Source organism: Bos indicus x Bos taurus, chromosome 10, assembly GCF_003369695.1.
Source record: "Bos indicus x Bos taurus breed Angus x Brahman F1 hybrid chromosome 10, Bos_hybrid_MaternalHap_v2.0, whole genome shotgun sequence".
Classification (NCBI taxonomy): Eukaryota; Metazoa; Chordata; class Mammalia; order Artiodactyla; family Bovidae; genus Bos; species Bos indicus x Bos taurus.
In genome coordinates, this window is record NC_040085.1 from 77,028,723 (window position 1) to 77,044,740 (window position 16,018).

Here is a 16,018-nt window from a genome sequence, read left to right on the forward strand (position 1 = left end):
GGCCCCACAAATGACGTAGCTAGTGCTGTCTGCAGTTCGTTTTTATCTTCTGTTCTGTAGAGTCACCCTTAGATATAAAGTTGACTCATCTTAGGAGGCACCCACGATGTGTGCTGGTCTGTGAACCTCTGAAGGCTTGCCAGCAACTGGGAAGTGATGAGCCATTTATCTCAGTGTGATGAACCGCGGTACTTTCCTAACTGTACGAGAGTTACTCATGGTTGTAAACTGATCTTGTCCCAGGAGGCTCATCAGAACAGGATTTCAGTGGTCCAGTCTGAATAGCTGGTAGGAATTGTATAGTTAGAAAGCCAGGGATAGCTCTGGTTCACAAAGTTAGGAAGAGACAAAAAGATAGAGGGGTGAGTTGCTCGGATTCGAACACAACTTGTTCAAACCCTAGTCTGAATACAGCAGCCAAGTGATGTTATTACGTTGAATCATTTTAGAGAATTTTTTTTAACAGAATTCTGGGAAGAATCCCGGTTGATATGCATTGCTAAAGACAGACTTGAACTGAATCCTGTTCTCTGGGTGAATAGCGTTTTAATTGCTAAGTTACGGTAAAATGCTGTGCTTAATTATGGACTCGGATATCTAATTTGTCAGTCATCGCTGCTATTTGAAACTCTCTCGGTTCTTTTTGCCACCATTCCGCTGTTTGCACTTGAGATACAGAGGGCCTTATCTCCTTGGACACATCCAAGCACTGCTATCCCTTTGGAGTAAAAGGCAGGAAACGGGCATAATTGAACCCATACATAACTATGCAAGGAAAAAAATTTAGCATCAATTACGCAGATACTAAGAGTTCCTTATCCATAAATTGGTAAATCACAGTCTCAAGAGATCAACTTAATAAGAGCCTTATCAATATTAACATCATATGTGTAGTCCTGTGAGTAGATTCATGGGGAGGGTGTGGTGGGATGTGGGTTATTTCATTAGATAGCTGGATTTTTTTTTTTTTTTTTTTGGCGCTTCTCTTCCTTTTATCTTGACGTGAGAAGGCTTCTGGAAAAATGAAGAACTGATATTGATCTTGGACCATTTCTTCCTAAATGTCCATTCCAGTCAACTGTCTGTTTTCATTACAATGAAATGTACTGCATGTAAGTGGAAAGCTGGCATTGAGTGTAGTCCTGCAGACTATGGGAGTATTGTCTGTCGGTCTGATGATCATGACTTTTTCAATTGCTGCATTCTTTGAACAGTCCAAAAGCCCCCAGTGTTTTATTTCTGCAGAGGGAAGTCAAAGCCATAGAGAAAATTTAAGATTGGTTACTTTAAAAACATTTAGTTATTTCTCAGCTAAATTGATAAAAATGTAGGGAAGAGAATCTACTGAAATAAATGCTAAAAAGGTTTTTAGATACTTCCTTTCTAACCGTGAACATAGCATTCTCAAAGAAGATTATTTCTTGATTCCAAAAGATGTCACAGCAAGTGACAGATATATTCATCTTAGTCCTATAAACCTATTCAGACATTAATAGGGGCTCGTTAAGACTGAGAGAAAGTAGAAAGATCTGTGTTTATCTCAAAAGAAAAGAAAAGACTTGTGATCCCCTCAGGTAGAGTTGGGGGCAGGGGCTTGGAGGTTCAAGAGGCTAGCATGCTGACTTCCTCTGTGAGCCAATTTGGGGGTTACTCTTTTTCAAAGTATTAAGACAGCAACCAGCCAAAATTCCAGTAATGATCAGCCATGGTCTCTCGCAGTAGACCGCCAGTGCCAGGCAGGCAGGAACCTCCCACTCTCTGAACGAGATCTGTTTTCCAGTAATATTTGTGAGCTGGTATCAAATTCACAGTATTTGGAAAGAATACTAAGTCATCAGAATAAGGGCTAATTCTGAATTTTTTTTTTTTTTTTGCCTGCCCTACATACGTCTAGAGTCATAAAAACATTTGGGTGGCATTCCATCAGTTGCTGTGTGTGTGGACAGTCCAAAACAATGCCACTATTGAGTTATGTAAGTGCAGAAGAGGCCTGGGAATGAATGCTGGCCTTCTGGAAATGCTATTTTTTCACTTTGGGATAACTCCAGTAACCAAGTAGAATTTTCTGATACATCTGCCAAATAAAAGAGCTGAGGTTGAGAAGTAGCATAAGATATTTAATGTACGTTTTGGAGAGCAGGGTAAGAAAAGCAAGCTCTAAATATAAATACGAAAGTTACATCTTGACTTTGGCTATGGAATCTTGTTGTGACTTCCTCATAGAAGCAAAAACACTTACCATGAATATAATTAAATGGTGTTACTTGTTTATCCCAAAAAGAATTAAAAAAAATCTTCAGGCCCCCAGACATTGGCCCCAACGGTGTTCACATTTCTGCTGTCATCTCCCTTCTTTTCATTTTTAGGTAACACCTCCTCTTCACATTAAGAAAGGCAAAGCAGCAGCAAAATGAAACTATATTTGAAGTTTCTCTGTATTGTGCATGCGTGCTACGTTGCTTCAGTCGTGTCCAACTCTCTGACCCCGTGGACTGTAGCCACCAGGCTCCTCTGTCCATGGGATTCTCCAGACAAGAATACTGGAGTGGGTTGCCATGCCCTCCTCCAGGGGATCTTCCCAACCCAAGGATGGAACTCCTGTCTCTTAGGTCTCCTGCCTTGGCAGGTGGATTCTTTACCACTAGCGCCACCTGGGAAACCCTTCTCTGAATTAGGTGTATCTAAAAACCAAACTCTTCAGGCCGAAGTGGTTCGTGCTGTTCTAGTTTTCTTCTTTGTAACCTCCTCCTTCCCTTCTTCCCCCCACTCCAGTCCCTTTCCAGTTACTTCAGGATAAACAGTGAGAAATTTGGGAGATGTTTTAATGGAAAAGAAGGGATAACAGAATCACACCTGATAACAAGTTTGTCACTGAGGAGAGAGTTGGGGCTCCCCAAGAGAGATCTGCCTCTTGGACATAGACCAACTTTGGGGATCATAGTGTGGGGTATCTATCCTTATTCTTTTTCTGCTAGAAAAGCTTCTGAGTGTGATTCTATTATCCCTTCTGTCAGTTTCCTGTACCTGGAGCCCTCTGCTCTATTTCAGAAGGTACGTACGTTCCCTGTAGGAAACTGCTGTGTTTCAGTGAAGAAGGTCCAAGGGCTTCAAAACTTTTGTCTTCAGCTTTAAGACCCCTTTATGTGCAAAATCATCTGACCCTGCAGACCCCTTGCAAGCTGTCTTACTAAGCACAGAAAAGCCATCTTTCTCTAGAGAATAGCAATAGCCTGACGCAGAGTGCACTGGACTCAGAAATTCAAGAGGCCTGGCTTAGTGAAAAAATGACTTTGATTCCCCTCCCTCAACTATAAAATGGAAATGACCTGCCCTGCTTCCCCTTTACAAGAGCCAATGATCTGGACCAGCATTTGCTTCTGAAATAAAATATCATTGTTTTAGCTGATGTTAAGATTTAGCTGACAGATTGTCACAGGCTTCAGCCTCACTTATTAATACCCTGCAGTTGCCCCAGTGCCTACTTGAATAGAGCAAGTAGAGGGCAAAAATCATGTCTCTCCTGACCACAAAGCTCTGTTTTTTGCGTCAAGCCAGTCTGCGGGGTGAGGGACGCATACTTTTAGAAAGAGATGTATTGGGGGCTAGGCAGAGCACACCTCTGCTGTGTTATCAACTCAGTCATCCCAATGAAATTCAGCAAACTGCAGTTCTAGGCACGTTTCCATGGAGGTTTTTATATGGTGATGCACTATCAACCAAATTTATACATACTAAATAGCAATATCTGGATATTCATTCCAGACCTTTAGTAATAGAATTGGAAAACAAAGAAGCATACAAAGAATGTACTGGTCTCACTGTGGTCATATACTCTGGGAGAGCCAGTGGGGAAATTGAATTAATTGCCATGTTAATGTCACTGGGACTCATTATATTCTCTGGGCTGCCATACTGCAAAATTGCATAAGCATTTCAGCCCTTGAATTCTGGCAGCTTTTGGAAACATACATGTTTTCTTTTCTTCCCCCCTGTTATTTTTTGACGCCCCCGCCCGCTTCAAGGCCTTTTTCCAGCTGTCCCCGTAAGGGAGTAGTTTTATGGGGAAGTTTCTTTTGTGGGCTTCCAGCTGGCTTTATTTTCACTATCCCCACAAAGTGGCTGCGTTTGTCGCATTCATGTGATAGTACCCATCACACCGCCTTGGGATTTTCCCTTTGAGTTGCTGACTTCACGTTTTCTGTTTGCACACACAGGCTGTCTCCTGGTTCGGACATCTACGTGACGGTCTCATCCATGGCTTTAGCAAGATCCCAGCCATGTCGCAACTCCCCTAGCAGTCTGTCTTCATCCAGCGAGACTGGCTCTGGAGGGGGCACCTACAGGCAGAAGTCCATGCCCGAAGGGTAGGTAAAGTCGGCATCACTGTCTCTGCTCCCGTGTGTAAATCAGATGTGCAAAACAGTTTCCATTCAGCCGGACCCAGTTCACGAAAGAGCGAAAGGGGAAATACAGTTATACTCTGCATTAAAAAATGTTTTCATGGCTAGTTCCAACCTCCTCTTAGAAAGTTTATCATTTTGTAGTCTCTAAGGACTCAATGGCAAAGAAATCAAATTACATCGATTCCTCCATTGTGTGTGTTGATCTTGTTTCATCGTATGGATTTTGCCATTTCTTAAAATTTCCTCCAAAGTGAACTTAGGAGTATACTGCTTGCGCTGGGTAGAGTTTGTATTGATGTTAAAGTAGGGAAAATGTTCATTCTGTCCAAAGCTTAAAAGGATTTTTCTCACACTCTAGAAATCTGTGATTTCAGCCTGTGGGTTGTTTGGGAGCTTTTCTCTCCATCTTATTTGAAAACACTATAAACACCCAAAAGTAACTGTCTGCTTCTGACAAGACTTACAAAGGAAAAAGCTAAGTGTATGTGATTGTAAAGGCTACTAAAAAGGGAAAAAAAATTGGCTTGTCTGAAGCTGGAAAGGAATTAGCAGAAAACATCGCGTGACACGCAGAAACCGACTTTGCAGAGAGGGAGAATTAAAGAACCATCACAGGCCTCCTGCCAGACACCTCTGAAGACCTTGAAACCACTCGAAATTCAAAAATGGCATGTTGGGGGAAAAAAATATGTTTCTGTTCCAAGCTTTCTCCAAATTATTTTTAACAGATGCACATATGATTTGTTTACTTTCTTGAGATCTTACCATGTTATAAAACAATTCTGCTTATGAGAATAGTGTCATAATGGATATTTTTTTATTCTATGGTCTTTTGTTGGTTTTTACAGCTGTTAAGCATAATTTTGTTGATGTTTTTGGTTAATGTTTACATTAGCAGAAAGTAAGTAATAAAAAAAACTACAGTAAAACATACTTCCCTCCCCAACTCTCTCCCCAAGGAGTCCGTTGGTAGTGTGTCTAAAATGTACATTTCTTTCGTTAATTACTTCAGTGACAATTAGTAAAAAATTATAGTTCTTATTGCAGGCCCCTGCAAAAGATTTTATGAGTTAAGTAGTAGTATTATTCCATGCCACAAGCCCAACTGATTATTTTTTGTTTTGATTAGTAGATTTTAAATGGCCTTGTTTGACTTCAAAAGTAAGAATTCACTGCAACTTCAGTATATTTAATACAGTAATAAAATATGAATGAGCTAACAACAACAAAATCCTGTTTGCTTCTCCTCTACATTTCATATGTACTCTCAAGGCATACTAAAATGTAATTTGAAACAGTAATTTTTGGTGATTATTAATGGTAGAAACATGGCTCCAATATTCATGCTATACCATTTTTTTAATAAGGTGGTAATTATTTGACTTGATGTTCGATACTAAGCGTCCCATAGCTGGTACGGAGGGTTTCCCCCATCACTTTAAGGTTAACTGGTGACTGTTCACTGTACTTTGTAACATCAGTTTTATCTGCAGTGAACCTTTACAGGAAGATGCTGCTATAGTGTTTTCCTCTAGATCCCAAGTGAATTGTTGTCTGTATCAGCGATGCAAGAGACTTTAGTATTCATAGTCTGATTGACACGCGTTCCTCACGAGCCAGGTTTGATTCCGAAGTCACACTTACCAAGGGAACAATTGTTAGATCTACTCTGCAACTTAGCCCAGTAAAAATAAATAGGTCCAGGGTGACAGTGAAGCAGGAGTGTATGGAGTCTGCTGTGAACTCATTCATGTTAAACTTGGACAAGCTCCAAGGTGTGAGATAGTAACCGCAGGTCCATATACACTGACTGTGAATGTAATCCGCCCCTCTGTCGCCCTCCCTGTGCTTCAGCAGACTCAGTGTCTGCTGGTGTGTGGCGTGTGCCACCCGCTTGCTGGAGTAAGGATGTGGAGAGCATCCAGATCAGTGGAGAGGTGCAGTTTCACGGGCTAGTTAATAAAACTACTCTCCTGGCATGAAGGGGAAAGGGCACTTGCACAGTTTAGGATGGGAATAAGAGAGAGTTAAAGGCAACAGTGATAGACGGACATAGGATAGGGTCTGTTCTGCCGCCCTTGGAGATGTGTTTTGGGGCCACATGCCCTAAGGGATGTGGGCAGAACAACATGTGCAAGAGAGGCGGACTGGGCAGATACGGAGCTGGAGGATCGTGGTGTGAGAAACGTAACCAAGGCTGTGCAACCTGCAGGCAGGCTTGGGGAGTCAGGGAGGCCACGATGGCTTTCTCCCAGCGCTCTTCAGTGAGGGATTAAACTTGTATCTAGGGGTAACTGAGATCAGTAAGTGAAAAATCATAGAGAAGACGTTTGGCCCCTTGTAAGGAGGATATTCCAGAGCTGTCAGCCTGCCCTGGGGAACTGTAGACGGACTCATGAGGGAGAAGGTTCTTGGTCATTGAATGCATTTCGTGTATCAGCCAAATGATTACTTAAAAACTCCTTCACATCGGAACTGTGACTCCTAGAGTATTATAAAGTGCTCCTCCAAACAGAGACAATTAGGTTCTTCAAAAAGAGGTACAGTGTAAAGTTAGAACAGGTTTTGTCTGAGCTCCTCAAGGATGGGGCCTTCGCAGCCCTGATGGCCTGGCACAGAGTGAAAGAGGCTTGTGTGTGAGAACTAAGACCAAAAGTTCATTGGGTGGAGCTTTTTTCAAGGCAGAGTTGAAAGACAGACAGGCTTACTTTATCATTTCTTTAAAAGCAGACAGCCAGAAAAGCATTTGGCTTTCCATTTATAGAGGTTTAAAAAGTTGTCTTGGGTTTCCGCTGCTACCAAAAAGTAAAACTAAGATTCCAATTCACTTCTTTCTTTGATCTCTGTGCCTTCTTGAAAAAAAAATTAGTGTACTTAAAATAGGATCATTGGAGCCAACTGGAGGATATTCACAGTTCTTTTAAACAAAGACCCGATTTAGGAAGTGACAGAGATCATAATTAGTGAATTCTTTTTTTTTTTTTTTGATGAGCCTTTTCACTGAAATTTTCATCAATTCAACTTTTCATTTGTTTTTAATAATGGAGGTAACTGTTCAGTGATGCTTATGAGTTAAGCTTGTAAATAACTGTCATTTGTGCAAAAAGTAACAAGGGAGATATTAGAGTAGGAGTTTTACTAAAATATTTCATAGCCTCCCCTACATTGCAGAGGCTTTTATATAAGTTTTTCTCCCTGGATCCTTATGAGAGTTGCCATTTTAAAAATAAATAAAGGCAGAACTTGAGTGACTCCGGGTGGGGAAGCTGAACTCAGCTGCTGATCTTCCTCCTCCTAATCTCCTTCTCTTTGCAACACCCCGATTGGTGGTTCTCCCCACACATTTAACAGTTTGTAACAAAGACACCTGTCACACGCATCAGTTAATTCAGGTCCTGTTTTGTGATTTATTGTATCAATTACTTATGAGTTCATTAGTACCCACAGACAGATTTGTAAATTTCCATGTGAATCTTTGAGTATTACACCCTGGCCCTTTTTCCTGGACTCTGTCAGCGTTTACTTTGCTGATGTTACTAATCAAGGCATATACTTTAATTAAGCATATATTATATTACTATTCTACCTAGGAAAAGTTATTAGTAAAATGAGCTCAGTTAAATAGATAAATGTTCTTTCCAGAAATAGACGTTTGCCTTTACATATGCCAGCTCACCCACTTCCAAAGTGCTCTTCCAAAGGCAATTTGAAATTTATACGTCTGGAAAGTGGTCCCTATGTAATGTAAATGATAGCAATCTTTGTCTTTCAGACCCTAGAGTAAGAGCTTCAGAAAAACTTGTTCCAAGCATGAGTGCCTTAGTGATGTAGCAGATTTCTGAGTTAGGAGAAACCGCTGGAATGTGCCAGTTGGACAACACACAGAAGGAACACTAGGCCGGTGACGTTTTTCTTCTGGCTGTGAACGCGCGTCAGAGCTTACTACACAAGGGCCAGAAGGCTTTGGTTTTTTACCGTGTCTATTTTAGGTTGGCTCAGTGCTAATGACTCTTGCCCTTGTTCACAGTTTACATACTTAGATACATACTCTGCTGAACAGAGGGATGTATCCCGACCACGACATCCACAGTTCTGGCATCCATGTATGCATGCACGAGACTGAGTCCAGACCTGTGAGCAAAGCTGGTAGAACCTATCATTAGAGCTCAGTGCGTTACACCCAGGACTGCCTTCCCGTATGGGCGAGGTCCCTGACGTTGTCTTTGCCTTTGGGGAAATCCCCCCAGGTTTGGAATCAGCCGCAGATCCCCCGCCTCCATCGACAGGCAGAACACCCAATCAGACATTGGTGGCAGCGGGAAATCCACACCCAGCTGGCAAAGAAGTGAAGACAGCATCGCTGACCAGATGGGTAAGTAACTAATTCCTACAATGAGCAAGGTGCTTTTATACCCAGGTGATTTTGGCTGCCCTGGTTGATGTCATCAGTGCATTCTCTTCTCTAGTACATTCCTGGGTCATAAATAGGAGTGATCATTAAGTCTGTTAATGTGTGTATAAGTCAAAGCAGCAATTAAGACCTGAGAGAGAAGTCAAGGAATTCTATTCATCAGTGACCCTGACTTTGAAGACAGAAAGTACATAGGAATTATTTTCAGCACCAAGGTTGAAATGCCAGAGTAGTAAGACACTTATGTGCTGTCTCCCTCCCCCGCCTTGTTTATTTATCTCTTTGTTTTTGCCTACTATAAAGGCCCTGGGAGATTAGTTGATATTCTTAATGTTGAGTTTTAAAAAATTTAAAAGCTGTGTACAAAATGGGTAAGAGATATAATTGTTCTCTAGTCACCTCTTAAGGATGCCTTTCTTCCCTTATAGGCTTTTTATTCCCCCTACTCTGCTATGAAGCTGTCAGCTAAGGAAATGTCTTAGGATAAAACCAGGTGGAAGGGAAAAAGATTTGCATGAGTGAGCCTTCCTTTGGGTTTCTGGCACATGGCCCTTTCCCTCTCCCTGTCTGTCTACACACTTCTCTGATGACATCTAAATACTAGTTGATACAATAACATTTTGCCATGAAACAGGATTGAGTTTTAACACAGTAGCACCAGGGATTTAGCATCAACACAGTTGACACATCAGGGACTAGAATCCAGACTGTTAAAGGTTTTCCCCCCTTTGCCTCTAGTAGCTTTCCTATCAAGGTGGAATAAAAAGAAATCAATTTCAGGGCTGAAAACAGATTTCACTGCAAAGACCTCATCGTTTTATCCTCTCTGCAAACACGTCCTTTGGTTCTGTTTTAGTGACTACGCCCATGTTCCCATACCTGGCGGGGGAGGGCATCCTCAGTGCAGAGGTGGGGTCCATGCTGGGGCTCTAAAAACCCACGAACATGGAAGGGAGTGGAGATGCATTCGATTAAGACAGGAGTTGAAGAAGAGAAGCAGAATCCTCAGGTTCTGAAGATAGGCTTTGTTCCACCCCTTCAGTGCGGCGTGCGCCTTGTTATTGAAGCCATCTGTCATTCCCTACTCTTGTCCCACTCCCCACCCCCCACCGAAAACCTGAGCGTATTCGGATCCACTGTTCCGCTCTTGACAGAACGTTTCGAATCCCATATGTTTTGATACCGTGGAAATGGTAACGACACATGTGAACAGGATCCCTCCTTCAGCATGACTTTAGCAGCTTTTTTCGGCTCCTAGTTGCAGGCTTTGAACAAAGCTGCCAGCGGGCCTTTGTGCACTGTTCAGGGTCACGCTTCCCACTCATGTGAAGTCGTACAGGGAACGAAACAGTGTCTTGGGACTGGAGAGGGTAATTAGAAGGCTCGTCCTAGGCCCATAGTCATTCTTTCGCATAAACCTTCCTCTCGTCTTTTTTTTTCCCCTTGTATCCACTTTAGTTTGGTGGCATCTCACACTTCATAGATAAGGTTCTGAAATGAATACCGGTGAATCTTTTTAACACATTGGTTCATCCTTTTAGTAAGCTTATACCTTTTCTCTTAAAAAAAGAAGATACTTCTAGAGCCTGCCAGAGAAGCCTTTTGTTTTTTTTAAAACAAAGACCTTTCTCGATTCAGAAACTAAGGCTACAAAGAAAGTGTTCAAATAAATTTTTATAACTTTTGATATTCTATCATCCCAAAAGGATAACCCAGCCCTTTCTGCCTGGCACTTCAGAAGGAATCTGGGGCTTAGCTGACACAAACCATGCTAGGGAGGAATCAGGACAAATAATTGTTATGTTCTCATTCCTCAGTACACTGTATTTTGTGGACAATGGACTGACCTTCCTACACTCAATTTGTAAGAACACAATTCTCTAATGACCTTCAGGTCACTGGTTGAAAATGTCAAGCAGATTCTTACTCATTAGCCAGGCTCTCCCCGTCTTTGTCCATCCACAGATGATAAGCTGATTCCCAGGGGAGACCCAGAGCTTAGCTTGTTGAATTGGCTCACTCATTTCAGTTTGTTTTTCCTGCCTCTCCACTTTTGGACACGGTTGAGAGTCAAAGAGTACACTGCTCAGTCCTGTGCGTATTAGGAATGGCGTTGCACGATTGTTGCCATCAGCTCTTAGGTGTGTTAAAGAGGCGAAGTCGCTTACCTTTCACTTTTGGAAGAGCCCCATCCTGAACGCCAGCGGAGTCCAACAGGAAGCAATTGTTTTAAGTAAACTAGTCGCTGTGTGTCTTTTCTGTTGTGCTTAGCTTACAGTTATAGAGGACCTCAGGAATTCAATTCTTTTGTCCTCGAGCAGCATGAATATACAGGTAAAATGTGTCCAAAGTGTCATGGTAAGTAACACGCGATTGCATCCATGCCTGTCTAGGTAACGTAGACCAAGGGAGGTTAGCCACACTTTGCAATGAATGGATGTCATAAATTTGATCCATATATTCGAGACTTCCCTGCCTCCCCAAGCCGAAAATTGACTCCTGACTTTGCCGCATTGTTCATGGCCTCTGGTTTGGTGGCACTTGGCTCTGCTCATGTGTATGGTGTCACACACTGTCACCAGCTGCAAGCTTCACCCATCAGCCACTTAGCTCTTGACATGCTGTCTATCGTGCAAACTCTCGACAAGCTTCCCGCTGAAATTCCGAGTTTGCTGGCCAGTGAACTGAGAGGTGCGGGGGCAAGCCGTCCTCATTTGTCAGCCTGTGCCCGCGTCTGTTTAGTGCCTGCACCGTAATGTCCTGTGCTGTGTTCCAGAGCCGACCTGCCACCTCCCAGCGGTATCCAAGGTACTGCCAGCTTTCCGAGAGAGCCCCAGTGGGAGATTAATGCGTCAGGATCCGGTGGTTCATTTGTCTCCAAACAAACAAGGGCACGTAAGTTAGCTATAAAGTAATAAAAATGGTGCAATAAAAACGGCTGCAATGGACAGGAACTTGGGCAGACTTTGGGAGGTGGTGAGGGACAGAGAGGCCTGGTGTGCTGCAGTCCATGAGTCACAGAGTTGGACACAACTGAGAGACTGAACAACAACAACAAATAAAAATGGTAGATTCCCAGCCCTGTGCCTTTCTTGCAAAGTGAAAATGGTACCGGTCTGCTCTCTTATTCTTCCACAGCGTCAGAGGGGAAGTCATCCTAATAGAAAGTGGGCACTGGCTGCCATAGCCCTGAAATGTCTACTGCAATGGCCTTAAGCTTTTTGTTGTTGTTTAGTTGCTAAGTTGTGTCCGACTCTTCATGATCCCATGGACTGTAGCCTGCCAAGCTCCTCTGTCCAGGGGATTTCCCAGGCAAGAATACTAGAGAGGGTTGCCATTTCCATCTCCAGAGCATCTTCCCAACCCAGGAATTGAACTGGAGTCTCTTGCAATGCAGGCGGATTCTTTACTCCTTAGCCACCTGGGAAGCCTGGTCTTAAGCTTGTTTTGAGATTAAATTGAAATTCCTCGTCAGGATGCACCTGCTACCTCCACGGATTTGGATGGAAGGCCATGTGATACAATCACAGACAATCCTAGTGTCTGGAATAGAAATGTACTTGATTAAGATTTTATTTGCTTACACAGTTGCCAGCATGAGATATGAATGGTTGGAACATCAATCAAGGAGACAGACAGCATCCTGACAACTCGCCCTACCGCTTCTCTTTCCTTCCAGGGCTGCACTGATTGTTGTCTCTTTACCATAATTATACACAGTCCCCCATCAGTTACAGGTAGAATTGGGAATAAGAGACTCTCATTTCCTCCCTCTTTAAATGCAGTGGATTCCCTTGGTCTGTCTGTTCACTGGAATGTGTATGTTTATATTTATGTCATTTTATAGAATGAGGGCATAACTGAATTTAATAATCACTGATTTAATGAGGGGGCTCAATTTTTTTTTTAATTGAAATGAGTTTTGAAGTGTAGACTTCACAGGTTCATGAGCAAGCATCCTGTACTGGGCTGTGGAAGAGAGATTTACTGATGAAATGTGATGCTGTCACAGTTCCATTTGTAAATGCGAGATACACTGGGCCATCTGTCAATTTCCCCTCCTTCATTAACACTTTTTATATTTATTACATGGTCAAATACTATTTTGGCTAGATCTGGTTAGATAAAAAATATTCTCAAAGTTAATTTCACCTGTTTCTTTTTCTAAAATTTGGCTAGAGCACTTAAAATTCCAAATGTGGTTTAAGTTATATCTACATATAAATCTGTCACATACTCTACACTCTCAACACATCTGATTGTGGACTGGCCACATTTTTAAGTGCCCAGTCGCCATACATGGCCTGGGGTTAGCAAATTCTATAGCCCAGGTCCAGGTGCTACAGGGGTTCTGCCCTGTGGCAACTGGGCAAATTAAATGATGGCCTTGTAATGCAAGTAGTTATTGAGAGAAACTAGAGTAGCACCAGTGAAGTAACTGGGAAATCCTTTTGCAAGGGGAGATCTTTCACTTTGAGGTTTGTCCTCCTCTAGCCCCCTTTCCGTAGCCAGTCAAGACACACACACGTCTTTCCTCTTCTTTTCTCTCAATCTCCACCAAGTATCTGAACTTTCAGCCCTCTAATTTAAATACTGTTTTACTCAGATATCCTTTGAAATCGTATTTCTTTGATAAATGGTAAAATCTTTCTGAGCAACCAAGCCACTATCCAACAAGCATTCTGCCCACGTTTTTTTAAATTGAGATATGATTCACATTATTCACATATCAAAACATTCACACATTTAAAGTGTACTATTTCATGGTGTTTGGTATAGTCACAGAGTTGTGCAACCAGTACCATGATTTAACTCCAGAACATTTTCATCACCCTGAAAAGAAAGCCTAACTCTTCCATCCCCTCCAAGCCATTGACAACCACGAACTTACTTTCTGTGCCTGCGGATGTGCCACAGAATGTCCACATGTTGACATTTCATATGAATGGAATCATATAGTGTGTTGCCTTCTGTGTCTGGCTTCTTTCACTCAGCATGTTTTCAAGGTTCATCTGTTGGAGCATGTGTTAGTACTTCGCATCTTTTTATGACTGAGTAATAGGCCGTTGTATGGATATAACAACATTTTTTCATCCATTGATAGACATGTGAGCGATGTCTACTTTTTTGGCTATTAAAAATAATGCTCTTTAAAATTCATGTGGAAGTTTTTCTTGTTGACGTAGGTTTTCATTTCCCTTGAGTATATAATTGCAGCTGTTTTCCCACAGAGCTGCCCCGTTTTACATCCTACCAACAATGCCCACCATCCTTATTGTCTGCCTTTATTCTAGTGTGTATGAAGTGTTACTTCACTGTGGCTTTGATTTGCATTTCCCTAATGACTAATGATACTGAGCATCTTTTCATATGCTTGTTGACCATTTGTATATCTTCTTTGGATGAATGACTATTCAAATCCCTTGCCCATTTTTTATTGGGTTATTTGAAGCACGGAAGTTTTTAATTTTGATGAAGCCCAGTTTATTTTCTCTTCTGTTTTTTGTTTTTTTTTTTTTTTTACTTTTTGTGTCCTATTTAAGAAACCATTGCATACTCCAATCGTTTGTATACCTAATTTGTATACATAATCCATGGAGATGTATACCTATATTATCTTCTAAGAGTTCTGTAGTTTTAGCCCTGACACTTAGGTCTTTGACCTTTTTGAGTTTATTTTTCTATGTGGTAAAAACCCAACTTCATTCTTTCTTGTATGTGGATATCTAGTTTCTCAACACATCTGTATAAATTTTACCTCTTAGCATTCCTTAGAAAAGCTGTCTCCTAAATAGATGCTATATGAAGAAAGAAAAGATATCTTTTCTTTCTAAGAAAAAGTCTTACGTTCTGCCTTCTGTTTACTCTGATCAATACGGTCTTTCTAGTTAAAAGCCCCTTGGAAGTATCACTTTCTATTTTAAGACTGAGATATTAGAAGACTCTAATGACAGTTTTGACTTTGCTGGTCACACAGATGGTAAAGTTCCACCTGCAGTGCAGGAGACCCATTCGGTCCCTGGGTCGGGAAGATCCCCTGGAGAAGTGGGAACCCACTCCAGTGTTCTTGCCTGGAGAATCCCATGGGCAGAGGAGGCTGGCAGGCTGCAGTCCACAGGGTCACAAAGAGTCGGATATGACTGAGCGACTAAGCACACATCCAGTGTCAGTTTAGGGATGTTTTTTTCCCCCCGATTAAGACTCCTTCGATGCTATAGTTGCTTCAGCATAAGCTAAGCAAACTAAATAATGAAAAGTGGATTCTAAAACAGCAAAGTTTCCAGCACGTCCTGCCGTGAAATCTTCTGAATAGGTTTTTCCAGGTACCCCCGCCTTGCTTTTAGTCATCATAGAGGCGTTTTTGTGTCTCGAACCCCCTAGGAAGACACATTTCAGAGTCATTCCCCCGGTATTTGTTTCCTGCTCTTCAAGAAGCCCAGCCTGTCGTTAAGGAACCCTGCTTTCCTTGCAGTCCGACAGCCACTACTCGAGCCACTCCAGCAGCAACACCCTGTCCAGCAACGCGTCGAGCGCCCACAGCGACGAGAAGTGGTACGACGGGGACCGCACCGAGACCGAGCTCAACAGCTACAACTTCCTGCAGGGCACCTCCGCGGACAGCGGCATCGACACCACCTCGTACGGCCCCAGCCACGGCAGCACGGCCTCCCTGGGGGCGGCCACCTCGTCGCCGCGCTCGGGGCCGGGCAAGGAGAAAGTGGCCCCGCTGTGGCACAGTTCCAGCGAAGTCATCTCCATGGCAGATCGGACTTTAGAGGCAGAGAGCCACGGCCTGGACCGGAAAACCGAGTCCTCCCTGAGCTTGGACATCCACACCAAGAGCCAGGCCGGCTCGAGCCCTCTGACCAGGGAGAACCCCACGTTCAGTATCAATGATGCTGCTTCCCACACCAGGTAACTGCCCCTCCCACTCCCGCCTCCTGCATCCAGTTTCTGGCCTCTTCTCACTTTCCTTCCATCAAAAGTATATTTTTTTTAAAAAGGAGCAGGGGGGCCGCCTTTTGCACAATGGTGGTTAATTTTTATATATTTATTTACCATCCAAATCCTTTATTTCTACCATCCTAGTACATTATTTTAAACTGTGAGAAAGGTTTGCACATCTGTTTTTTTGTAGCTGTATTTGATTTTATAAAAATGTGCCTAACTGCATACCAGAATGAGAGGAGAATTTTGTCCTGTG

At 42.6% G+C, this 16,018-nt stretch overlaps 1 protein-coding gene across 10 annotated transcripts in view; it reads left to right on the top strand.

The window, feature by feature from the left end:
- SIPA1L1 (signal induced proliferation associated 1 like 1) overlaps positions 1 to 16,018 on the top strand; it is a 520,426-nt gene that overhangs the window by 467,487 nt on the left and 36,921 nt on the right. For 8 of the 10 annotated variants that reach the window (XM_027552312.1, XM_027552311.1, XM_027552318.1 and 5 more), the window contains 5 exons: positions 4,215 to 4,364; positions 8,651 to 8,775; positions 11,086 to 11,148; positions 11,591 to 11,709; positions 15,287 to 15,729. In XM_027552312.1, coding sequence (XP_027408113.1) covers positions 4,215 to 4,364; positions 8,651 to 8,775; positions 11,086 to 11,148; positions 11,591 to 11,709; positions 15,287 to 15,729 — 900 coding nt within the window. The remainder of the gene's footprint in view (positions 1 to 4,214; positions 4,365 to 8,650; positions 8,776 to 11,085; positions 11,149 to 11,590; positions 11,710 to 15,286; positions 15,730 to 16,018) is intronic. The other 2 variants (XM_027552321.1, XM_027552320.1) reach the window with 1 other exon arrangement.